Genomic DNA, 26,234 nt, shown 5'->3' with positions numbered 1-26,234 from the left:
ATCTGAAACATTTTCACCTGATAAAAACAGGCCAATGAAGCAATTGGTACTAACCAGAATAAAGAAAAAAGTGTCACGTTTTAATGGACTCCTATGAGAGTGGTGAGCAGACAACTGACCTCAATTTGGAAACCTCTTTTTAACTAAAGTAGTTATTTACCTTCTTTTTTTTAACTTTTCAAACACCCTTAAATTCCTAAGCTCCCCAAGATCTTTTTTCCCCTCTAATGTAGCCTATCGCTTCTTTGTGTTTCCAAAATGCAGAGAGCCACCTGTACTTAGCTTGAAGCTGAAGGCCATCAACAACAAACAACAGCAAAACTGCCAAAATGTCGGTTCACAAGGCCTCAGCTGCACTGTCCAGTATGATCCACGTCTCCTTTATCTGGCGGACGCTCGGTTTTCCTCATTCTGTATGGACGGTTTTGCTGTTGTTGTTGGTTTTCCAAGAGGGTCACCACCAACAGCTACAAGCTAAATGTGCCGGGTTGGTTTGATTCCAGTTATTAAAAAAAAAAAAAATACAGCAGTGAAAAAAAACATTTTTTGTGAACTCAAGATACCTTTTTGTGAGTGCTTGAAGGACAAAATACACTTTAGCAAATGTTTATCTGGTAAACTACTCATTCAGTTTCACTTCCTCATGATCTTGTTCAGAATTCTGATGAAGCATTCTTCCCCCATTAAATCATGCTTCCCGTAAACCCACTGGACCTAATATTATCCATGGAAAAATTTATTTTACCAAGAATTACCAAGAATGGCTCAATATCTGGGCTATGAGCCAACACTATCAATCATGGCCAAATACTGCTAGCTGAGGGCATATTTGGGCCAAACATTAAAATCTACAATACAATAGAACATCTCATCTTAGATGGAGGAAAACGGAGCATATTTTCAAAATATCTCATTTTAATGAGGTGAAAGAAGTGTCTGTCTTTTGGGGTCGATGTAATCAGTCCAAGCAGTGGACTTTGACCTAGATAGGATCTGTTTTGTTGGTCCTTTAACTGTCAGCCATGTGAGTAGGTTGTTGTTGTAATTAAAAAAAAAAAAAATAGAACAACGTCCCTGAGACCACCCCCTCTCACGAACATGTTGTGTTTGGTTAGAATTTATTCATCCAGTAAAGACGATTGCCATGGATCGATAGATCGATCACCTTTTCTCTTTTATTGTGATTTCACACAGTGCAAATGAAACTGACATGACTCGACTCGTAATTAATATCAAGTTGGGAATAAACACAGATATGCAAACAAAGATGCTTGCAGGACACTAGATTTTTGTTCTTTATTCTGTAAAATCGTTCTTGCTGGATAACTTTTTTTTTGTCGTTGCTGTTTTTCAATAACTTCATAGTAACGTGTCTTTGTATGCGCTGCACCCAAAAATGAAATCATCATCCTCATTCTATTCCACGTCAAAGGCCTCTGTCGATGTGTTTGAAAATCAATAAAGAGAGGGAGGAAAAAAAAAGGAGAAGGGGAGGGAGTGAGTCAATCATGGCTGCTTCCTTGACGCGGTGGTTAAAGAGATTGTATGTTTTCTTGCTGATATGTCCACTCTGTGTCCTGGCATTCTTGAATTTAGAAGAATTGAATGAGATGAAATATGGGATTCAGATTCTTCCTGACCCCGTCATCTTAGGGCAGGTAAGTGAAGGCGTTTGCCGAAGCTAATCGCTTGTTAGCTAAACAGGCTAACGCTAGCTAGCGTTGTATTGGGTAACGTACCAATCGCCAACACAATTAAAGCTCGACTTGCCAGTAGCAAGAGGGCAACTAGTTTAAAGCGTGCTCGTTTTTTATACTTGTAATGATATTAAGAAACACTGACACCTATTTCCATATGTCCTACGCAGTAGTTACCAGTGACAGCTGTCACAACACAACTTCAGCGTTCTCACCTCCTCTTAAGGGAAACGTTGGAATGAATCCAGTTGAATTGAATCCGGATGGATAGTTTAACTACCGTGTGTGACTGTTAAACTGCTGATTCGTACGGTTTTCTCCCTCAGACAAAGACAGAGGAGGTTATGATGGTCTCCAGCAAGTACAAGCAATTGTATGAGTGTCGACTCCCAGCCCAGGCTGTCAGGTTTCACCAGGACCCTGCGTCGGAGCCCGACTCACAAGGGTACACTGGGCCCGACATCCCAGACCTGCTCAGTCCCATGCACAGTGCTCCGTGCCTAGTAAAGGTTGGTCCACAATTGCATGCCCAGTGTATGCAGTTGAACTCAGTCCCACTTTTCTCTTTACCAGTATGCCTTTGACAGCATGAGCACCAAATAGCTTCAGTTGTTTACATACTGATTTATTGTTGTGAATGAAAGATATTTTGTATACAAACTACATGCTGCTGGTCCTATTAAAGCATCTTCAGTGACCCACATAGGTGATTGTGCCATTTCACTGAACATTTTATCACGCATCTGTCATAGTGCATGCTACATAATATATACTGTGTTATTTAAGCAAAATCTAAATGCTCCTTCAGAACATTTAAATGATCACACAAGCTGTGGGTGCATATTAGTGGAATATAATACGGCGCTACGGTGCGAAACAAATGACAGCAGCCCCACACTGACCACACCAAGCCGTAAAATACCATAACCTGACATGACATGAACTAACGCCTTCATGGACCGTTAATAGGCCTGCACAATAACTCCAAATTAATGGCTACATGGTCTACCTCAATTTTCAAAATGCAGGAAGGTGCAGTTGTTGTTGTTAAGAACTAATTGTGTGTCAAAACAACCACTTCAAATTCAATATTGTTGTGCTGCAGAAGACAACCTGCTTACACATCATGTTTTGCAGATTTAAGATATATTTGATACATATCCCCTGAAAATCACACCATTATCACTTTAATAGCTTTCAATAAATGTTAGAGTAATTATGTAAAAAAAGGTTTATTCCATGTAATTTTGAAATTGCAGTCTCGGAATGATTTATAGATCACATTGACTGTTTTCCCTAATAACTTTATTTAATAATTTTGCTTGGCCCCACATAAAAATTTTTCCAAAGGTTTTTTGACAATCAGTTAACAACTCTCTTATATCTATCATAAATTTAGAATCTAGAAGAACAGTTTTACATGTTTTTCTACTGAAAAAGTGACCGACCAATAAGTGATTGTTATTGGCTGATGCTTTTATTTTGGAGTGCAGGCATCATGTCCTGTTGTTGTTGTTGTTGTTGTTGTTGTTTACATCAGTTAAGAAACAGTTAAGAGGGGGAGTTGTGGCTCCTTTATTGGACAGTTCATGGCTTTATTGATGAATTATCTTAGTGCCTGAATGTATCAACTAATACAATGGCCTGTCTGTTCTTCTTGGAGACTAAAGACTGGTGGACATATGAGTTCTGTCACGGTCAGCACATCAGACAGTACCACCTTGAAGGTCAGAGCTTTCCTCGGTTTCAAATCTTCGTTTTTAGACCATTATTTTGACTGAAGGCTTTGACAGATCTCTTCTTCCCTCCTCAGACACGGAAATCAAGGGGGACGTTCTCTTCTTGGGTTATTATGAGTCTGAGTTTGATTGGAGCAGTGAAACTGCAAAGGTAAAGCTCTCTCAGACTAAAAATCACAACTTTGTATAAGCTCAGTATGATATTTAATCCTTCACTGTTGTGTAGTACTCTCATATTGATCACAAATTCAGAATCCTGAAGACGAGTTTTACACCTTTTCCTCCTGAAAAAGTTGCTGACCAATACAGGATTGTTATTAGCCAATGCTTTTATTTTGGAGAGCAGCTATCGTATCCTTTTGTTGTTGTTGTTTGCATTTGATAGTAACAAAGTGGCTCTGAATATTGAAACACTCAAGTTACGCTAAAGTTATTGGGTTAGCTACATAAATATCCTCAGATAATTAAAGACTGAAGTCACAGCTTGCAGTATTTACTCATTTTTGAGACAGAGGTGTCCCTTGGTGTAGATAATATATTGATTTGTAGCATTTTTTTGATCTGCAGGCTTCTAAACAGCACAAACTGAAGCGCTACCACAGCCAGACCTATGTAAATGGCTCTAAGTGTGATATAAATGGACATCCCAGGGAGACTGAAGTGAGGGTGAGACATTTGAATACATTTGTATTCCACGCTTCCTCCGTGCCTTTGTTTTTCTTGTTTTGTTCAAGATCTTTGCATGTTGTCCCTAATGATGTTCCCAAACATGCTAAGAATGAACTCTTGATTTTTCCAGTTTGTGTGTGAAGATGGCTCAGGTGATTACATCGCCAGAGTGGACGAGCCCCAGTCTTGCCGTTATGTACTGACAGTTCACACAAGCCGCACCTGTCAGCATCCCTTCCTCCGACCGCCGTCTACTGCGAAGCCCCAGGGTATCGTGTGCCAACCGGCTCTAAGTGCCCAACAATACATGGACTACGTCAAAGCTCAAGTCTGTGAGTGGGGGAAAAAAAGAAGGTCGTCATGTGAATTGAGGGAGCATTTTGAAACGGCATTAGAGCAACACTGATAAGAAAATAAAGGCTGAAGATAATATTACAGCTCTTGTGAGCTCAAGACAGAGTACTTGAAAAGCAAAATACTCTTTTTGTGTGATAAATATCTTAAACAAATGGTGTGATATGCTTTTTTTGTGTCTTTCAATGTCTTTCTTTTTTCCTTCCCTCTTCCCTCTTCTATCTGCTCTCAGCGGACACTAAACGTAAAGTGGAGCAGATCTCAGAGGAGCTTCGGAGTCTTGATGAGATGCTGGCTGGTAATGAGGGGGCAGAGGCAGCAGTGGAAGTGACAGCAGAAGAGACAGCACATGTAACCAGCAATGACCCAGACCACTCAAACACAAAAGGTGCATTTTCAAACATTAAGGGGCAAAAAAACCCTTTCAAAGTACTTTTCACCACACATATATTATCATCAGCACCAAGAGCGTCCAGGTGAAGTTAAGGACCGTACAGCTTTATGCAAATTAGCTGCAGCTCCAGCAACAGCAACAAATTGCAGCTCAGGGTTGGTCTTCTCCTTCCTTTGCCAACAACTATAATTCATAGACCTGTTACGTATCAAATCTGCAGTATAATTGATCATTGTGGTCACCATTTTCCAGGATACAATACAAAACACAAATTTTGTGTGTACCTTTTTTGTAAAACAGATGTTGCTGAGGAGGATACTGGTACAGAAGACTCGGAAGATTCTCACTTTTGGGAGGGAGTTACAAAACCAGGGAGCTCCAAAACAACGGTTCCTCAGCAGGAGAGTGAGGTATAAAATATGTTGTAGTGTCTTTCGAGTGTGTGGCTTCTCTCTGGAGCCAGTCTGTCTTTCACTGGTGAAGTCTCAAATTAAGGATGCAGCTATTGAGATGTTCGGCACAGCTATTGTTGGTGGTTCCTTGCTGCATATTAATTTGTAGTTTAATCAAATGTGAAGGAACGAGAATTTTCTGGTCAGAACAGTTTTTGATCGAGCATTCCCGTCCCTCTTTTCATCTCTAACCTGCTGCCTCCCCTCGCAGGCAGACGATGATGGCCACAACGCCCTGACAGACAATGAAGTCATAGATGACAGCGATGAAGGTATTTTGCAACTGTTGCTCTCCCTCGCATACACACTGTAAAACATCAGGAAGAAAAGTTTAACACAAAACAAAGAAGTAGTCCAGGCACTCAAGCAGTGCATGTAAAAATGAGGAAGGAATTACTTACAAAGACTGGTGTTGCAAGGGCTAAATCAGGTCAGAGGTCAAAACATGTTTGCTCATGATTTAGCATAACAATAAAGATGTTTTAAATACTTCACTCCTCATCTTTACATTTAACGCTTGGTGTGCCAGGGCTTTTTCTTTTTTCTGTGTTTAAATGTTGTCCCGTGTTAAACGTGTAAGAATTAATCCCGTCAAATGAATCTTTTTCAGTTGAAAAATTCAACTTCAAAATCATCACTGACCCTGCAGACCTGATGAAATTTGTCCAGCATCTCAAGGAGAGTAACAGGAAGGTTGGTGCTTTCTGAGATTATGACAAGACCTGTTGTGGAAAATCTGTTTTTTTGCTGCACCAATGTGTTCCATTTCACTGCAACATTGGTTTTCTTTTTAGAAAGCACAAAACCAAGCCAGAAGTCAAACAGAGAAACAGACCAGCAGGGAAACGGTGAAGCACAGTGAGGAAGATGAAGATGAACGGCTGCTCCAAGAGTTTGAGGAGGAGATGGCTGACCTCTCTGTGCCCTCAGACAAGACTGAAGAGATAAAGGAGAAAATGCAACAGGAGTTTGATAACATCATAAATGAGGTGAGGTGTAACTTTGACACAAAGATAGATGTGCCTATCAGATGGGTTGCCACGATCTGGATTCTAATTCAAAAATTGAGTGTTCAATATTGAGAATCAAAACCATAAGGGCCTTGGTCCACATGCTGGTATTGATGGAAAATTTTTCTAAAGATATACTGCAAAATAAACATCTTAATTGGAAACATATTGAGTATCACTGATTACCATTCTTTGTACTTTTAGGAGTACCGACTGAGTATGAGTGAGCACGATTAATCAGTCTGTTAAATTTCAGAGAGAGTAATGCATACATCAGAGAAAGAAAGGGGCCACGACACCATAACGCATTAGAGCTGAACACTCACTGAATAGCTCAGTCTGGGCAGTTTCTGCTGAACACCTGAGAATGGTTTGAGTTGGGTAGGAGACCAACTCTGCTATATTTGTCCTGCAATTGAAGGGAAATGAGCCCGTTTTTTTTTTGTGCTTGGATGTTGCTCTAATGCTCACAGTAGCACTGCTAGTCTTCCTGCCAGGACTAGCTTCCCTGTCATTAGCAGCAGCGGCGCATCCAGCATCCTCTCTACTGTCACTGGATTCAGTTAGCAGGTAGTTTGTGCTGACTTGGACAAGTATATACAGTGGACACAAACACACACACACACACACACACACACAAAACCAACCAGTAGAATAACTGGTCAATAGACACAGTAGATACTCAAACCAAACAGAAATTTGAACAATAATTATTAAAAGACATAAAGTATTCCTCAAATCCATTCATCCATTTTAGATACCGCTTTTCCGTGAATCTGTCTAGTGGGGGGGTTCACCTTGGACAGGTCGCCGGTCCGTTGCTGGACTATCAGGAACAATTGGGGTTTCAGTATCTTGCCCAAGGGCACTTCCACATGGTCACTGGGGGAAGTGAGGATCGAACCAGCGACCCTTCAGCTGCGTAGACGGACACTCTATCCTCAAGTCCATGTAGACTTCAATTGTAAATCAGAATTCAAAAATGTAAATAAAAAGAATCAGTCCATAAAACCATAATCTTTTAATAATTAGAAAACAAACTCATTTGTCTTACAATGGCTCAGTTTATAAAGAAATTAAATGCTTTAAAATGTAATTGAATCGTGATGCCCCCTCTGTTGTGTTATTGAACTCATCTAATTAGACGGAGACACCAGATGCTATGAAGTCTTTACTTGAGTTTCATGATTATGCAAAGATGCTTTTACATGGCTTTTTTCTTGCCCTGTAGGCACAGCAGGAATTGGAGACGGAGGGGCTGAAAGGCGAGTTTGATCGCACTCAGGCAACACAGACACTGGAGACTACACTGGATAAGCTACTTGACCATTTGCAGGAGAAAGACGTCCAAGATCCAGAACAGCAAACAGCTGGAGCACAAAGAGCCAGCGACCCGACCAGGGGCAGCCCCAGCCTGGCTCCAAAGCAGCCAGGTAACCAGGCATACTGCCCCCCTCTGGTCATGTGTAACTCTACATGCTGCCATCCTCTCCATGTTTCATCCATATGTAACATGCTCCATCTCAGAATAGATGCACACATGGGTTTGATGCAGAAACTGAAGATATTTTGAATTTCTGTGGTCAGCGATATTTCCTCTGCTGCCAGTGACGCATCTGTGGGTTCATCAATATTCAGTAATTGAAATCAAGATTTTTAAATCAATCACAGTAACGGAAACCTGTGAAAGACTGTGATGCATACAGGTCGTGTTTTGGATTCTTGGCTCTCACCTCCTACATCATGTGGCCCTGCTGAACGGTTTTGAGGTGAACTGTGTTGTTTGTCCCTCTTTTGTCTCGTCACCCCAGACCAAGCAGCTGACGACCATGTTAAGATCAAAATTACTAAGTATAAGACGGGCAGCAGCCCTGATGGGGAGGTCAAAGTTCAGGAGATGGGCGAAGGAGATCCCCAGTGGCAGCTCATAAAGGACGTGGTTAAAGAACAGCTAGAGAAAGCAGGACTGAAGGCCGAAGGTATGAAGGGGAGTGCCCAAAACACTTAAGGCCTATTTCTCTTCTATTTCCTCCTATCTTGAGCATAAAGTATTGTGCTTCACTATCATCTTTGTCCAAAAAAACAAAACAAAACAAAAAAAGCATTCAACATTTGATTTACATGTGGCAGGCAGAACTTTTTAGAAAAACTTTAATGGGACAACAAGTGCAAACTGGGTGAAATAATTCACAGACCCATGCAGAAATGGAGGATTTAAGACTGATTTAGTAAACAAAGCTTTGGAATAAAAAAAATTAAAAAAAAATCAAAATAGTTTTGTTATTCATTTTCCGCACAGTTTTATAGGATGAAAACAGACTACATATGGGGATGATAGCTGATGAATTCATTAAGGATGAGGGCATTTACTGTCAACCAAAAACTGTGTCATTAACACCAAATGACAGCTTGGCATTGTCCCGGGGTTGACTTTAGAAATGCAACTTTAAGAATAATAAAGGCAAAATGATCAAATCTTCTAACAACAGTGAGCTGAAAAATATGAAAAGGTGTGTCATCCATGTGTGTTCTTTCTTTGTCATCCGGTCTTTGTGTTTGTACCATTTTTCCATCATAAGAATTTGTTTATTTCATCTGTTGGACACTTTTTTTTTTTTTGAGCCTCTCTGAAGTGCATTTATTTAATCAGAAAGCCTCCCTTTCTCCTTTTTCTTTGTTTGTCAGGTAAAATAGAGGTGAAGATCTTGACACGGAAGAATGCAGAGGAAGCAGGTGATCAGTGGTTGACTGAAGAAGATACAAAGTCCTTCAGGGAGCTCCTCATAAATCTCCTGGTAATTTGAGCTGTGACGGGTTTTTTTTTTTTAGTTTTTTTTTTTTACAAGGGTTGTTTTCTGGACTTCAGCCTGTATCAGAATGTTCGTGTACATGTCCTCTGTCATAAGATACTCATGTTATGGACAGCGCTTTAAACAGTCCCTCTAGAAAACGCCATTATGCAATTGCATAATTCAACGGATAACCAGCCAAAGTCCGCACATTTATGTAGGGGCTGCATTTTTTTCAAAGACGCCGCACTTTCGCCACATAAATCACCGATTTCCACGCAAAATGCAGCAAATATGCGGGGCTTGCATGATTTCATAAACCCCGCATTTTTGTTGCCAAATAGTCACACATATCTTTGCAGAACGTTGAAAAAATATTGTTTACTTCACACAAGAGCAGCCATTTTCCTCCTGTTGCCTTGGGAAAGTTGTGAAGTCACATCATGGGAAGGCTGTAAACCCTGCGAAGAAAACATGATGAAATCCGCAAATCCGTCTCCTTTGCCAATAAAAATAAGCTTGGAACTTGTTTGACTCATCAACGTTTTGTAAGTTAGAGCCATGTTTTTATTTGGGTCTGAAATAAAACAAGATGAGAACTTGATTGTTCCCAACTCTTGCTGTGATGCAGTATGCTTGCTTATCAGAGGGATTAAGTAGAAATGGCTCTTTACAGTGAGGTAGTAGCCTGGTGAGGACAGAGTGTTGGGGGAATCCCTTTTTTTCTTATTCATCAAATCAATTTTTGCAAATTCCTGCAATTTAATTGCATAAAAAGCATATTCCACATATTCCATAGCATTTTTCAAGAAAGGATTTTTGCCCACCACAATCACAAAAAAACCCAAAACTCTGCATTTTTCTGGAAGGATTGTTTAAAGGAACAGGGCAGTGTTTTGGGAAATGTGTTTATTTGCCATTGTATCCAGAGGCAGACGAGAGGATAGATACCCTTCTTTCCTCGGTGTGTACATTAGGGAGCTTAGATCCACAGAGACCAGTTGACTACAAGATAGCCTAGAATAATGAATGGAAGTGGCTCATCCTCTCTTACAAAGTCAGCCATGAGTAGTGGCAGCTGTCGCTCTTCTAGACCTACAAATGTTTGCTTTGTTGGCCGAAGTTACAGTGGAGCTTTTGAGGTGCCGTGTCATATCACTGTGCCCAGACGAGATATTCACTCTGATTTTGTATCTAGTACTGAATTTAAAATGCCCTTGAAATTGTAATTTCATAACCCATCCACTACCGTGCACTGCACTTAGCTGAGCTACAATAGCATTCAGATGGTTTTAGCTCCCCATTGCACCCACAGGTGAGAGAAGGGTATCTGTCTTTTTGGCTGGCTCTGGTGAGGGTGGAGAATAAGCTGAATAATGGAGCATGACTTTAAAAAAGCACTCCTTTTGAGGGGGTTGTTTTTTTTATCTTCTAATGTAACTAATTTGGCAGTTGTTTGACAACCGTAGGCCTATTATGCTGCATACACGTAGAATGACCTTCAATGTCTGAAAAATGTTTATGGATATTCTTAAGGGTTCTTAAAGTTGTGCTTGTAAAGTGGAAGGTTAAGAGTGCGTGCTTTTTGTCTGTCTCAGCTTTTTCTGCACAGCGACAGGAGTCAGAAGTTCATATAAATATGAGATCATGAAACATGAAAGTTGTGTTTTTTTTATTTTGTGTTGTGTTGTTGTGGTTGTTTTTTTTTTTAAAGAAAAAATTTCATCTTCCTCTGTCAGACTGGTGGTACGGAAGAAGTTTACAAGGAGCAAAAGAGGCAGCAGGAGTTGGAGAACAACTACAGGTTCGTGTGGGGAGAGTCCCAGGAGGAGGCCCAGTCATCCAGCACGTCTGACTCAGACGACGTGGACATATGAACTCACTGTGTGCACCTTTTGTGAAGGTGAACTCCTGTGGAGATCAGCAGGGAGGGCGACTCTGAAGTGCAGCTTTTTAAAAAGAGCCCATGTGATTCAATTATTGCTCCTTAACCTGGCAGATGATATCAACGCACCTGTTTGCACATTCAGAAAGTGTCTGTGTCTCAAGGCAATATGTGTCTTTAGTGGGCACTATTTATGTGGCACGATAAAGTGTCAGCTGTTCATGTGCAGTTGAATAAGTTATGCATTTTACCCCTTTTTGATGGGATTCAGTTTCCATTGATGTCTCGAAAAGCCAAGTGATGTACAATGTGTACCTTTTATAGAAATATTCCAGCGGGCTTCACTGAATATTTGCATCGAATTCTGAGGTTGTGAGCTGTACGCTAGAGTATTCACAGTTAAAACACTACTTGCATTTATCTTCTATGATGATGCCATTCACAAAGAAGCCCTCACCTCTGGGATATTGTGCATGCCTCAACAGACAGCGGTGTTTGCACAGCTTGTTTCATTTACTGTTTTAAGTATGATTGTGTCTGGATATGAGAAACAAATCCTTATGGGTTAACATTTTAGTTCCCAACTTTCTGAGGCCTTTTGATAAGCTTTGTTTGGTGATTTAAATTTCAATTATCACTAAACGCATCGGAAGGTTACAGAAGTGTTTTTACACATGCTGTAGCACTTTGTGATCTTAGAAAAAAGTTCTTTCAACCGAATGATGTATAGTTTCTGTCACATTTTCGGTTTTCCTCAGAGGGTCATTCCTGTTCAAAGAAACACTGAAAGATGTGCGAGAAGTTGTTCAATTTGTGTTTTGATTTTATTTGCTAAAGAAACTAATTACCTTAATTTCCCTTTTAGTAAAAGAGAACGGAGAAAGCTGCAGTGTCAATCAAATTCAGTGTACCTAATTAACGCATCCACGCATTTTCCAAGGATTTAAAAGAGGTGTACTTAAAAGGGCTGAATTTGTAGAGTTTATGAATAATTGTGGCTCTGTGGATCTCAACCTGTACATAATTACCGTGTGAATATGTTTTTGAATTGAATGTTACATTATATGTCAGCACAAACTTAGCAGGACTTGAAGTAATTAAGTGAATAAGTTCATGTGTGAAGCTTAATTTCTGACCAGATTAATTAGAACACTTTTTTTCTTTTGGTCCTGAAGAAGCCAGCGTCAAGAGGCACAAGATAAGGGACAATAATCAGTGATAAGCTTTAAGTGACGTGGGTGTGTTTTTTCACTTAGCCAGCTGGAGTGATGTTGTCTGACCTACGTCCATGTTATAATGCAAGATTTTCTATCTGGGCTTGACCTCAGTTTCCCTGTAATTCAGAGATGGAAACCCCAGTTATTTAATATCACCCTTGTGAGGCTCAGGGAAGCTGGGTAATCCAAAGAGAGCCAGATGAAGTTTAGCTCATTTTAGTATGAAGACCATAAGACAAACAACTCTGCATCACTGTTGAGCCTCACACCTCTGCTACACCGATTACTTGTAACGAAGTAATGTGGAGGTAGTAAAGACGATATGTGTCTATGATGGTGTGCTTTAATGAGGCCGTATTTTGACCAAAAACTCTTGGCTTCATGTTCTGGAAACATTAATAAACAAACAAACCCCTAGGTCCATCTGAACTGCCCTGTAAATTAAGGTGTTTGAGTACTCTTGATTTCTTTGAAATAAAAGAACAATAAAGTCCTCTGGATGCAGTATCTATATCTTATGTTGAAATGTTTAATACTGCTTTCTTATTGGTAAAAAATGCATGCTGTCAGAAGTCGTTCAGTATTGTCTGCATAGATTGGTGTGGATTGATGTACAGTTCAGTGTCAGAATCACATCCAAAATGACCTTATGATGGCTCAGGTGATGGCTCTTTTTCTTATTAGTGTTACTGGAAACAGTTTGTAATTCAGACTGAACACACACACACCACCTCGTGAAGAAAGAAATACAGACGATAAATGTAACTTATTTTGTGACGAGGAATGATTGCTATGATATAAAACAGGTGGTTGGCCAGCTAGGTCCGGTTGCTTTCTTGTTCGTTAAAATAATATTTTACTCATTGATAATTCATTGGCCTTTAAATTATTTTGTTGGTCACTGTATTGTAGTCTTGGAGCTAGGCGTAAATTACAGATTTAGATTTCATCTGCAGTGCCATAGCAAATGGTGTACCTCCGTATCTGTCTATACTACTATTGTAATGGCAATTTTTTTTCTTGGTATAAGGAAACATATAGCCAGAAAATATGTGACTTACATATCCATCAAATTCTTTCAAATTTAGATTTCAAAAGGAGAGATAAACATCTGTTTTTGTTTTGTTTTTTAATCTTGTTTTGCCTTGAAATTATTTTATACATGCATACAAAGTCAGGGTAAAATATGCAAATAAATAAATACAAACCAAACATAAAAAGATAATAATGAAAAAGACGGGTTGAGATGAATATTGATCAACTTATATGAGTCTATCGTTTCCTCTCAACATTACTTGACCGGAAGTATCTTTTTTCTGGGCGGAAGTGAGTCTTCATCCGACTTGGATGTACTTTAACAAAGTCTGACTTCATGTAGCGATGTGGGGCGATTATATTTTGCTCATTTATGTTTTCAGTGGAACTTTACCGGGGGTTGCTTCAGTTCGCTGGGTCAGTCAACTTAAACGAACTCTGTAACGTTTGCTTTAGTTAGCGTTTTGTTGTAACGTTGTCGAGGCGACGCCGACTAGCCAGTTAGCTAACGCCAGCTGTGCTGATACGTAGCCCAGGGTCAGTAGTAAAAACGTGGTAGTATAATTCATCCTTTCTATACACGGAATTTTATCTCGTGAGAAGTTTGGATTTCCTACTCACCACCTCGCCTTGGATAATTGTTAGCAACATTTGAGTGAGGCTAGCCGAACCAAGTTATCGTTCCTGGAACATAACGCTAACTACGCCGTGTCTCGAACTGGCTAAACGCAACGCTCCCTAAATGCCGTCCATTGTGCTGAAGTAGCTGGGCGACAGCACATCTGCTATGGTGTCTGGAACACGGTTGGTAAGTAAACCACTCCTCAAACTGGGAGTGACAGTCGCCCTCACACGGGCACTTTCACGGATCAGGATGGGGGCCTTGGTGGTGACACTGTTTGACTTCCTCATTCAGCACCTGCGGAGTTGAACGATTGTCGGCGAGAAACCTGGCCCAGCATGAAGGCCCTTGGATCCAGATTCTCCTTCTACACAGGTTTCGTGGTGGGAACCTTCACACTGTACGTTTTTTTGCGGCAACTGTGGTTCGAGAGGACTGTGACAGAGCAACAGGCCATCGGCTTCGACAAACTTCATGAGCACCACCTTGAAGGAGAGAAGGCATCGTGGAAGAAGGAGAGGTCTGCTCTCTTCAACCTGAACCATCCTCATCATACAGGTAAATATATATTTATTGTAGAGGTGGGCGGATGCAGCCTTTGCAAGCTTCAGGACCTCATTGCTTTTTATGCCGAGAGAGAGTTGAAGTTTTTGGGCTTCATTCTCAGCGAAAATAGCGACGTTTGGTGGCACACTGAAGTTAAGGCAGCCATTGAAGAGAGGGACTTGCAAACCACCTCACTGTTTGGATCCCATGTTTGCAATAAGATTTCAGAAGATGCTATGAGATGGATAGATAGAATGAACGAATGTACCAAAGCTTCAAAGAAAATATATTTAAAATATACTACACCCATTTAGAGAGGTAAAGATAGCCAACAAAACAAAGTATTTTAGTAAGCCGTTGGGCTACAGGGAGCCACCAGATTCGCTTCACTTAACTTCATCCAACCATTCAGTGTCCTTATGGAAGTACTTGACTTCCTTTGTCAAGTGATTCACTCCAGCTCACCAGCCTGTCAGTGTCACACCGCAGCGTTCTTTAATGGCCCAGTGCCACCACCTTTTCTATAAACCTGTTGGACAGCAAAATCAGTTTCCCTGAAACACATTTTCATTCAGATGAGAGGGAACATTATTCAAGTCAGGTCATGTCAGATTCTCTTCATAAAAGCAAAAAACACAGTTTTATCTCAGGAGGCTTTACATTTTTTACAATGTACAACACCATCTGTTAATCCTCCTCTTGACTGAGGAAAAAAATCTTCCCTGCAAAATCCCTTTTGATACAGAAAAAAATGGAACACCAGGAAGAGTCTAAATAGAGGGATCCTCTCCTTTGCAACCTGGAAGTACAGAGCAGATCACCAAGGTTAATAAATACAGCTTTTCATGACAAAAATGTCTGATACTTATTGTAAAATACTTAAGATTGATTTAGGCATTTAGCAACTTCAGCTGTCGCCTAGTGGGCCCCAGAGTTATTTGTTATTTACAAACAGAAGGAAAGTATCGCTGGCTGCACCACTGTCTTATTATGCGCTCATGTCTCTTACCCATCAATTGATCTCGCCCACACTCTGTCTTTACTTTAAAATACATCAGGCAGATCATCCAAAACAAGATGTTAATTCCTTTTAGTATTGAAAATGTTACCGATAGACATATGAGTGGCTAAGTTGATCAAGAATGGGAAAGGGAGATTTGATCATGAAATGTCCATTTGGAGACACATGTAAAAGCAGAGCTGTCCACTTATGAACAAATTACATCAGGATGGATCTTAATACACAGAGAGCCACAGAACCATTTGGCCTTGTAGAAGTGAGAGAGGAAAGCTCCCCCAAAGAAAGTGTGCGCTAGAAAGAGAAACTAAAATGGCCCGAGGACACATGGGAGCAGAAGCAAAACAGGAAGCTGGAAAAAGCAGCTATTATGAAGAAGTTGGCAGTTTTATTCACGTCAGCATGCCAGATACAGGCTACAATTCCTCTGGTAAACAAAGACATCAGGTCTGTAACATCAAAGGGATTTTGTAAAGATCAAAAATAAGACTTTGGCTTGAAAGGCCTCAACAGAGGCAAGATGTCTGATGTCAGCAGGGAGGTTATTCCCAGAGAAGAGAGTGGGAGTGGCCCTGCAGCTAGCTGACTTCATTTGAACTTTGGCAACACGTAGGAGCCCAGTGTTCCAATTGCGTTAGATTCACTGTTCTGTTTTGCTCAATTTGACAGGAGAAGATAATTTGAAATATCGAAGGCTTGCTCAGCTGGAAACGGTTCCTGCATACCTTCCTGTCATTTGGCCTGTTCAAGTTGGCCATTACTGACATTCAAATATTCCCAACAAAAACACATAGTTTCAAATATCGTCACACATCTATTTTTGCACCTTATGTCCATAGAAAGAAATACGCTCCAAGTTGCTTTTCTTTGCCTTCCTGACAGTTCAGTGAGACACCCATCGCAGGTGTGTATATTTGCAGGTTTGTAATAAACCAACACAGGTGGGATACACTCAGACTTCCTTATCTTCAGACAAACAGGATGTAGAGATGTTGTTCAAACCTGCTTCACAGTTTTGACCATGACGCCAGTCTTCCTCATAAGCGTCAATCCTATGTGTTGCTGAAGTGTCATTTATCAGCTGGCAGGCTCAATAGACTCTGACAGGTGTGTCGAGCTGGCTGCCCCCCCCCCCCCCCCCCCCCGCTTTGGATGGTCACTGGAGTAGGGAATCCCAGGTGTGCAAGAGGGTGTCTGCCCCCTTGTCCCGGTTGGTGGTGCCGTTTGCCTGCTTCCTGATGTCTATGGCCTCTTTTATCCAACATTTGAATAATTTGGTGGTTACTAGGACAAGGGCAAAAACATCAAATCAGAAACCAACAAATTCAAACATTGGATAAAAGAGGCTGTCAAGCAGGTATGAAACATCACTCGATTTCATTTGTCTGAAAAAAAAAGTCTGAGCATATTTTAACGAGACAAAATGAACAATTAATTCAACACAGGAGGGGTTAATAATCAGTACCTACAACCTGTATAACAGACCAATTCCAGCAGAGGGAGAGGATTCACTCACTCTGGTAGCCCTGTATACACAAATTGAGAAAAAAAACCCACAAACCAATGAAGATTAAAAACAACAAAAAAATAATCATACAGAATGCATTTTTTAAGAAACAAGCAAATGAAATCTCTTTATTCTCTGGAGATAGAAGCCATTTTGACGTGCGTGTCCTGTTTGCAGGTGAGGATAGCCGTATGGCTGATGAACTATACAAAAAGGTGCGTATTCTCTGCTGGGTGATGACGGGACCTAGTAACCTGGAGAAGAAGGCTCGTCACGTGAAGGCCACATGGAGTCGCCACTGTAATCTTGTGGTCTTCATGAGCTCGGTAGACGACCCTGACTTCCCTACTGTGGGCCTTGGGACCAAGGAAGGCCGGGACCAACTTTACTGGAAAACCATCAGGGCCTTCCATTATGCCTATGAGCACCATGGCCATGAAGCTGACTGGTTCCTCAAGGCAGATGATGACACCTATGTTATCGTAGACAACTTGCGTTGGGTTCTTGCCAACCACACTCCGGATGAGCCAATTTATTTTGGCCGAAGATTCAAGCCCTACACCAAGCAAGGCTACATGAGCGGTGGTGCAGGCTATGTGTTGAGCAAAGAGGCTCTGCGGCGATTTGTAGAAGGATTTAAAAACAAAGTGTGCACCCACACAACTTCTGTGGAGGACCTGGCAATGGGGCAGTGTATGGAGAAGGTGGGGGTGCTGGCGGGGGATTCCAGAGACACTGAACACAGGGAGACATTTCACCCCTTTGTCCCTGAGCAGCACCTCACCACCAAGTTTCCCAAGAGCTTCTGGTATTGGAGCTACTGCTACTACCCCATCTCAGAGGCAAGTAGAGCACGATTGATGGAATTTCTATTTGATTGAGAAAAGCATCCTCAGCACTTCTTTATCATTTTAGTTTTAGGTGAAACGTGTTTTATTTTCTGTTGGGCTTTGGTTTATGGTCACACAGCGACAGAAACATGATTTCCCTTTCAGACATTCCAGATTTTGATCATGTTGAGTGACATCAATACATCTTATTGCAATGAACCAGATATCCTGCAGTCAAGATTTGTCAGCATGTTGTTTGGCTGGTTCCAGGTTTAAAACTCTTCGCTGAAATGTCAATGAAGAAAATGAAACGTAGTTGTCGTGACGGTTGGCGGACATTGTTTCGCCAATTTTAAAAACATTGTTTTTGCGTAATCCTCAAGACAGACAGACAAAAAAAAAATAACAGACACAGGAGAAACCATGACCCTCTTGGCCAAGGCGATAAACAGGAGTGCCTGGCTGGAGGATGTTTATTCGGCCGAATGGAAAGTATTTCCTGACTTTATTTTATTTCTTCACAACTCCCATTCGCCCTGATCGGTCTCTGTACACACACACACACACACACACACACACACACACAACGCCGCTGCACTGCTGTATAACCACCTACTCTGTTGTATCCTCAGGGTCCCAACTGCTGCTCGGACATATCCGTGTCCTTCCACTACGTAGATGCTTCTCACATGTATTTATTGGAGTACTACACCTATCACCTGCGTGCCTTTGGCTACAAATACCGTTACCAGCCCCCCGAACCGCTCGGCTACCATATGGAGCCATCAAGCATATGGGTTTCTGTCGAAGGAAAAGAACAACTGGTTTCTCAGGAAAAAGGTCAAGGAGAGGTGAAGGATCCATCCAGGACTGACAATAAACAGGAAGCAGACCCCCCTCCTGCAGCTGATGAAGGTGCTCCTGCTGCACCCTCAGGCAAATAACAATGAGACTGTGTTGGAGGAGATGATCAGTGGAGGGGGATGGGAGTGTGTTGATTCTGATAATCTTGGCTCATATTTTTATTTACAAGGGTAGAAAAACAGTCCACTTGATCTTAAGTGCCCCCATTATGACTGCAAGACTGGTCTTGAGGTGAACCCACCACCTAAACCCTTGTTTATTTCTTTTAAAGGTGAGATTATTCTTTAAATTGTTGTGATTTGTCAACTAAAGCCCCTCTCTAATGCAAGTCAACCAACCAGTATTTTTCAGGGTCAGTTGGGGTTACGTCCACGATTCTCTACTTGAAGAATCGGCTCCCTTCATCCAAACTTGATCCACGGTTCTCTCCCACAAGACACTGCTTGACTTGCTGGAATAGTTTGACCTCTTTAACATCTAGTTGGCTTGGTTCCTGCGAGGCCAACCAGACTCAATTAAGCGCCTTGATCTAATCAAACAGCTGCCACATAAGATGTGTGAAGAAACCCGGTGAAGCTATAGCTGGTCTTAAATGTGAAAGGGCCACAAGTTGGTCTGGCGTCAAACCGTGTGGTTTATCAGAGACAAAATAGTCCTTTCTCACATTGTCACTTGGTAAACACTCCCTCAGTCTGCTGTGTGGGAGGAGTGGAGCCTGCTGCCAGTTTCTGCACCACCCTTTGCTACTAAACTGGATGAGGGCTACTTGTATTGTTATGATACAGATACGTGTAATGTAAATTTAAGTTCTGTGTAGATATAAACATTTTGATTTTGTTACATGCCCTGGTGGCATTGCTTTTTACTCTTTAATTTATATTTAGCTTTGACATTTTAGGTTCTCGAGGTTGTGACGGTAATCGTGAACGTGAAGGCAGTAAGATAATTACTCACCCAGACAAAAACATTGGCTGCCTAATCTGTAACTTTGCAGTACTAAACACACAACATGAGAAAAACCCAATACACTCAAACACCAGAGAAATCTTAGCGAGTGATATTTGACATCCTTCTAAACAGTGATTGCCCTTATTGATCTCTTGGTGTCTGTATGTGTTGAGATCCCAGCCAAAGAATATACAGGGAATGTTAACAAATTGAGGCCAGGTTCCGTGTCCGTGCACTCGGGAAGAATAAAGTAAATGCTGCCGCTTGACGGCCAGATGTTCGACAGACCTTTTGGAGTGTTACGTCTCAAAGGCAGTCTATGAGGAACCCCCCACAGCACAAACGTAGCTGCTTCTCCTCGTTGAAAGTGGCTCTGAATAAACAAAGTGGCCAGTTCCTCCCATCATCCTCCAGTGGACTCAGTATTTTGTGCCTTGTGAATTGTAATTGTATGAGCCCAACAGCTGCATACATGACTTTGCACTGTGACATTTACTCTAAGAGTGATTCTTTCAGATGGCGTTCATGTGTGGTGAATCCTTCCAGTGTAAAGAGTATGGCCTTGAAGACTTGTTTGCGACAGCTTTTTTGTTGTTGTTGTTGTTTTCCTCCTTCGTTTGTACAACTCACTGCAACATTTAGATTTACAATTCTGGACGGGAAGAAATTAGGACTTTTATGTTTTGTAGTTTGCTTTTCATGTTTAAATTCCAATGATCAGAAAAAAGTTCCTTTTATTGTAACCAAACGACATGTTCAGACTGAAGTATTGTGGGAGACGCAGTTATTACCCAACCCAGAAAGCTGCTCCAGGATTCAGTGATGATTCAAATTTTCTTGTATTTAATTTTGTACAAAAAAAGCGAGGAGAAAGACTGTACTATAAGGTGTTTCTAATAGTTGTTTTTGTTTTAAACACACTTTTTTCATTGGAATTTAAAACCCATGAGGTAATTAACGCCAATCGAATGCCTTTTTTTCTAAGTACAAAACACCAGATTTCCTCCCTTACGTGAACACAGCATGTTCAGTTTGTCTCAAAAATGCAAAACCGATAAGCATGTTTTACATATTAGCACATTTATTTTTAAGTGTATGAACATTCTGGGAACATTTCAGCGGCGAAGTATAGATCGAACCTGCTAGTGGATCGACTTTTCGTTTGCCCCAAATGTTTGGACACATCCTTGACAATCTGCTCCATCAAACATGTATCAAAGGGAAAGGTGTACAGTACTGTATTTATATTTGAGATGTATTTAAGTTGGTATTGACATAAGATTTGAGTTTTTCCAGCGTGTAAATGAAGTCGTGTGAGAGTGTGCGCACATGCGATCGGTGTGCGGGAATTTTTTTTTTTTTTTTTATTTTTATTTTGTGAGTGGCACTTCAATCACTATAAATAAATGCATATTTTATTGTAGTTCTTGTTTTACATTTGCTTTCATGATCTCAAACATTTCTTTTTTCCAGTAAGTAGTACACACATTTATCAAGATTAGAGGAACAGCGTCTTTCAGCACCGACCTCGCTGAGGGATTAAACGGTTCGATGACACAAGGTTCCAGACCTGAGAAGAGAAGAAGAGAGCATGAGGTCCGGTCAACACGGTGTAAGGTGTGTTTTAGTTGAACAATAGCGGGCCATTCCCACCTCGGCCTCCGGTGATTGATGAGTCGGCCACTCCTTGGGTGTAAATGGTTCTGTGCACACACACGTGCTTTTCCTGTTCTCATGCAAAACAAAAAACTAGCAGTGGGCAACTATGCAGCCAGTAAGGGGTCATTACATGACAGCAGTGTGAACTAAGTGCACTAATAGTTATATCTTGGCTAATTACATTTGAAAAGAAGCAAATTTAGCAGGCAGGACTAAGTTTATTTAATAAAAAAATGGATCTACTCTTATTTTTAAAAATTAAGTCTAGCTCTGTGTCGATGTCCTTGTTAGTTTCATTTAGTCATCCTCGTCCTATTTTTTTCAGTTGAGTTATAAAACTCGACTTCAGTCCCATTTTAATCCAAGAAAACTGACATCAATTTCTTTGTCACGAGCCTTAATGTGGGTCTTGAGGGGATCTGATTTAGTCTTCGTCCTTTGATTAAAATGGATATTAGTTTTAGTCACATTTTAGTCATTCGATTGTAGGTAATTTTAGTCAACAATCTCTAGCTGTGTTCACATTTTAGCGGTTTGATTATTGATTTTAGCCTGGGAGAATATCTGTAGCTCATTCTAAGCTTTTAGCTGAAAATATCTAGATGTATTATTCTCATTTAATCAAATATATTAGTTTTAGTCTATTTGCAGTCGGCAAACTAGTTTTTGTCCCATTTTAGTCTTATTTTAGCTGAGAATGTCTCGACTTTTTAAAAAAAAAAATTTAATCAGTGATTGGTTACCACTCACAAGAGGACGTTTATGTTTACGAGCTAACAGACCCGTTCAGCAAAATACAACAAAATGTAAAGGAAAGGACACTCACTTGTTTCCCTTCTCATCAAATCAGCAAAGATGTGGTCAACGTTCCCTGCAGAAGATAAGCAAGCATAAGTCGTGTAGTGATAATATAGGGTGATGCATAAAAGTCAATGAGAAGCTATTATTTATTCATTTACTTTTGACGTCTTGTGTTTCTGAGAGAAGATGATGAAATGATCATTTCTGCAAACAAAACCTCACCGTTTGCTTGGGCAGCGCTTCTCCTTCCCATCAGGCTCACAAAACTCTGATCATCGAGGTCATCAAATCTCTTCAAGGCTAAAACATCTCCAAGGCAGCATTCCTGCTTATCCTGGAAAGGAAAACAAAACAATGTATTTTTTTTTTTAATTTTTGAAAATCTGCTGCGCTGCCACACAGGTGCATATTTATTATTACAGATAAATCTTCTGTCTCACCTCTTTGAGGGGTTTGTAGTCATCTAACTTACTCCAGGACCTCGCAGGAAATGAGAGGAAGAAGAATAAAGCAGCCAGTGAAGCAAGAGTGCAGCAGTAGTTCGGTTTTCTCTCCATCACTGAAATGAGATGCTGATTACAACACACTGACTGAACGAGGCTGAGGGTTAGATTCTCTGCATCGGTGACCTCTGAAGAATCTACTATTTACAAGGAGGGACTTATTTTGTCCTTTGTGGTTTCCAGGTGGAGAGTTGGGTGTCCAAACATTCATGCGTCTGGACGGAGGAGGACACCTTCTTTTCCTGCTTCACTTCCTAACATTTAGAGACAAGTTGTTCACACTGTGCAAAGGCTTCTCAAGTTTCTGAATAAGAACTCTCCAACACACAGGTGAGTACCCTCTCCTCTCTAACACACACACACTTCTGTATTGTCAGGGCTTTCATTGACATTATGCATTCCCTAGCATCTGACCCTAAACTTAACTATAACCGTAACCTCATTCTAACCCCGCCCCTAAAACCACTTCTTGACCTTCAAACGGCCCTTTGACTATGGGAGGACCGGCTAAAATGTCCTCACTTTACAAAAATGTCCCCTCTGTTAGTTAAATACATATTTTAGTTCTCAATATGTAGCAAGTACAAGAACACATACACAAAAAACAATGTGCATCTGACCTGATATCAGCTTAGTCAGCTTCTTAAAACCCTCCTTTATTTACATTGAAGTTAATACAAGTTGAACTGGAGATACTGAGTCATTGTAAAGGATAAATTGCACATCCATCCATTTTCTACCACTTATCCTGTTAAGAGTCACAGGGGGCTGGAGCCTATCCCAGCAGCTTTCAGGTGAGAGGAGGGGTTCACCCTGGACAGGTCACCAGTCCATCACAGGGCCAACACAGAGAGACAGACAACCATTCACACTCACAGTCACACCTACAGTCAATTTAGAGTATCAATCAGCCTCGTCCCCTCTTGATGTCTTTGGACTGTGGGAGGAAGCTGGAGTACCAGAGAGAACCCACACAGGAACAGGGAGAACATGCAGACTCACACAGAAAGATCCTGTGATGGAGACGGGACTCAACCTGGAACCTTCTTGCTGTGAGGTATCAGTGCTAACCACTGCACCAACGTGCTGCCCATGCAAAGAATTTTAAAAAAGAAATTTTTCTTGACTTTGGTTGACATGGAGTTTTGTTTCTAAAAAAAAAAACAAAATCGTCTGGATATTAAAACAAAAACTGTACCCAACCACTATTTTGCATATTATGAGTAACACATTACATCTTGTCAACAGATTATTCATAGGAAAATAATGAACCGATAAATCGATTTTATAATGAAGACCAAAATACGCCACCCAACGTGACCTCAGACACTGTGATGAAGATGAAGATGATGAATCATGATGTCACAGGGTGGCAAAGAAATGAAAACCTCGTACCTGCCAGCAGCCTCCACTGTGAACCGCTTCTCTGAACCGTGAGCAGTCTGAGAACACGTCTTGACACTCATCAGCCTCTGTCGCCATTTTTATAGTCCTGAGCCCTTCATGCAGGCACATGCGTGCACACACACATACACACATACACACACATACACACTGTGACACGTCTGCAACTCTAAGAGTCAAGATGTAACTGGCTAATGTAGAACAACGCAATTTTTCCTTTGACGTATTCATAGAAGAAACTTGGAAAATGTACTTATAAGATAATTAAAAGCTTTGTACTGAGGATTATCAGTGTCTTTTTCTAAACAAGGAAGCATCTTTGAGAAGACTCTTTCTCATGGTTTTTTTTAATTCTAATATGAATGTGTTCCATTGTTTTGAGCCTTTAATGGATGAGGTAACTCACCAAAAGTCGAGTTCACTGTTGTTACTACCATTATATCCCAAAGCACAGTTTTGTACATTTTGCATCATTTTGATATTACTGAACTTCAATTATATTAAACTACTCAAAACCAAAATCAAATTTGAGCTTTTTTTTGGTACAAGTTTACAATGATGCTATTTCATCTGTCTCCAGTTGTTTGCGCCGCCCTGCAGCTGTAACAAGTTGTGAACGTGTGATTATGTGTTTCCTACAGTACGCCAGCTAGATGTTAACTGCGTGTTTGGTGATGTTCTGGTCAAGTTTGTTGACACATAGCAAATACAGATATGGAGGGATGGAAGCTAGGCGTGCCTTCAGATCCTGTTTTTAACCATGACAGCAACTCAAATGTTGAACAAGAACAACCCAGTGTGTGATTTTCATGACTGTAAATGTTCTTGATGATGAATTGATGAAGCTGCACTCTGGCAGTAGCAGTGCAAGTAACAAGCCTCGTATAAGAAATAAATACACACTGTTTACCCAACATAGAGTCACATGCTGGCCAGCTGCCCCCTCTTAGTGTGAAATCATGGCGTATGGTGGAGGGAAAAAGGAACAAGTGTAAATGAGGTGCGAGGTCAAAAAGCATGAGCAGGGACATCCACACACCCACAGAGGTGTGTGTGTGTATGTGTGTGTGTGTGTGTGTGTGTGTGTGTGTGTGTGTGTGTGTTTTTCAGGTTCGATAGCCTACTGTTAGAAAGAAGATGTTAGAAAAAATCCACTGCCTTCAACTAATCTAGTGAGGCAACAGGTGTGTTTAATAACAGCTGTTATTTCAAAATGGACATGATTTTTTATTGCTTTATCCTGATTACTGGAAACACATCACGTTACAATGCAGAGTTCTAAAAAATGATGAGTGGAAGTGAAAGCACAAAGGGTTGGTGCACAGATATTTTCAGTTAGTTAAATGTTTAGTTTTGCAAACCCGAGTCCTGGAATAGTTTCCTCATGTTTCCTCATTGATACTGCATCAAGTTATCAGAAGCATCATTAAACACAGAGATTTAAAGACTATCTTACACCTGTGTTGTATTTATATGTACATGGTTATTACACAGGGCGCGTCGGTGTGATCCCAAATCACAATGGTGACTCACATGTGAACAGATTCTCACATGCAGTCAAGCCACAGCATGAACTCGTGTAAATCAATTCCCTGCAGCAATTGCTGCACGCAGCGTTCTCCAATTAACCACCATGAACCACACCCACCAGTTGTCAGATGCTGGTGACACCTGCTGGGCTGCTCCATTAAGCCAACGCTCCCTGGAGGTGGAGGTGCGGGTAGAGGGCCGTCTATCGGCTGCTGCTTTAACTCTACAATCAGGTCTTTAAATCTTCTCATGGTTACAACTTTGAGTTGGACGCACTCCTGACTGTTTACCAGCGGCAGAGCAGGTCTCGCTCCTCATCGTCCGTCTCCAGCAGGGGACAGTGGTACACAGCACACATACACTGACACCATAAACTTGAGTAAAAGTACTTCTCTTCTTTCTACCATTCTGTCATTTAAAAGTATTGGTTAAGTTTTGTTCTATGTTATATTAAAATTTTCCTCCTAGTTTTCAATTTCCCTTTTTTTCAGAATTGTTTTATTTTTTTAGACTAGAAGCTGCGGTTCAACTGCTCTGTGAAGAACAGCGATCACTTGTGTGGAATAGAATATGTGTGATATTTTAATAGATTATGGCACTTAAGGCGCCTCCCACAAGATGTTGATTGACCAAGTGACACATCTGGGTCTCATGGAACATAATGTGATATGTAAACACATTTACATCCCCACATGAAATGAGTATCTAACGGTGCAAATTCATCTAAACACACAGGAATTACACTGCACTTTCTTCTATCA

At 40.9% G+C, this 26,234-nt stretch overlaps 2 protein-coding genes across 3 annotated transcripts; both read left to right on the top strand.

The window, feature by feature from the left end:
* The first annotated feature begins 1,468 nt into the window (after nt 1-1,468).
* os9 (OS9 endoplasmic reticulum lectin) lies at nt 1,469-12,730 on the top strand. 2 transcript variants are annotated; one of them, XM_086199177.1, is made up of 15 exons: nt 1,469-1,658; nt 2,024-2,206; nt 3,361-3,424; nt 3,511-3,587; nt 4,004-4,102; nt 4,236-4,437; nt 4,692-4,847; nt 5,154-5,263; nt 5,517-5,577; nt 5,916-5,998; nt 6,100-6,294; nt 7,547-7,748; nt 8,127-8,294; nt 9,001-9,110; nt 10,844-12,729. In XM_086199177.1, exons 1-15 carry the CDS (start codon nt 1,509-1,511, stop codon nt 10,979-10,981), a joined length of 1,998 nt encoding a protein of 665 aa, XP_086055303.1. In that variant the 5' UTR covers nt 1,469-1,508; the 3' UTR covers nt 10,982-12,729. The 2 variants fall into 2 exon arrangements, with proteins under 2 accessions (XP_086055303.1, XP_086055304.1); XM_086199178.1 differs by lacking the exon at nt 8,127-8,294 and having other exon boundaries at nt 10,844-12,730.
* A 787-nt stretch (nt 12,731-13,517) lies between these two features.
* Nucleotides 13,518-20,999, top strand: c1galt1lb (core 1 synthase, glycoprotein-N-acetylgalactosamine 3-beta-galactosyltransferase 1, like b). Its single transcript, XM_086199185.1, has 4 exons — nt 13,518-14,049; nt 14,158-14,421; nt 17,112-17,776; nt 18,397-20,999. The coding sequence occupies exons 2-4, from the start codon at nt 14,202-14,204 to the stop codon at nt 18,706-18,708; spliced, it is 1,197 nt and encodes a 398-aa protein (XP_086055311.1). The 5' UTR covers nt 13,518-14,049; nt 14,158-14,201; the 3' UTR covers nt 18,709-20,999.
* Nucleotides 21,000-26,234: the final 5,235 nt, after the last annotated feature.

This window comes from Aulostomus chinensis, chromosome 3 (assembly GCF_037954235.1).
Source record: "Aulostomus chinensis isolate RoL2024-O1b breed Wild chromosome 3, RoL_Achi_v1.0, whole genome shotgun sequence".
Taxonomy (NCBI): Eukaryota; Metazoa; Chordata; class Actinopteri; order Syngnathiformes; family Aulostomidae; genus Aulostomus; species Aulostomus chinensis.
Note: the sequence above shows the minus strand (reverse complement) of the source record. Positions and strands in the feature narration are given on the sequence as shown.

What these genes read in the sequence shown, in the direction of transcription:
- c1galt1lb (XM_086199185.1), top strand. Translation starts at nt 14,202, where the DNA reads ATGAAGGCCCTTGGATCCAGATTCTCCTTCTACACAGGTTTCGTGGTG. An exon ending in GAACCATCCTCATCATACAG is followed by an intron (nt 14,422 to 17,111) that starts GTAAATATATAT and finishes TCCTGTTTGCAG; the next exon opens with GTGAGGATAGCCGTATGGCT. An exon ending in GCTACTACCCCATCTCAGAG is followed by an intron (nt 17,777 to 18,396) that starts GCAAGTAGAGCA and finishes TTGTATCCTCAG; the next exon opens with GGTCCCAACTGCTGCTCGGA.
- os9 (XM_086199177.1), top strand. Translation starts at nt 1,509, where the DNA reads ATGGCTGCTTCCTTGACGCGGTGGTTAAAGAGATTGTATGTTTTCTTG. An exon ending in CAGACAGTACCACCTTGAAG is followed by an intron (nt 3,425 to 3,510) that starts GTCAGAGCTTTC and finishes TTCCCTCCTCAG; the next exon opens with ACACGGAAATCAAGGGGGAC. An exon ending in TTGATAACATCATAAATGAG is followed by an intron (nt 6,295 to 7,546) that starts GTGAGGTGTAAC and finishes CTTGCCCTGTAG; the next exon opens with GCACAGCAGGAATTGGAGAC.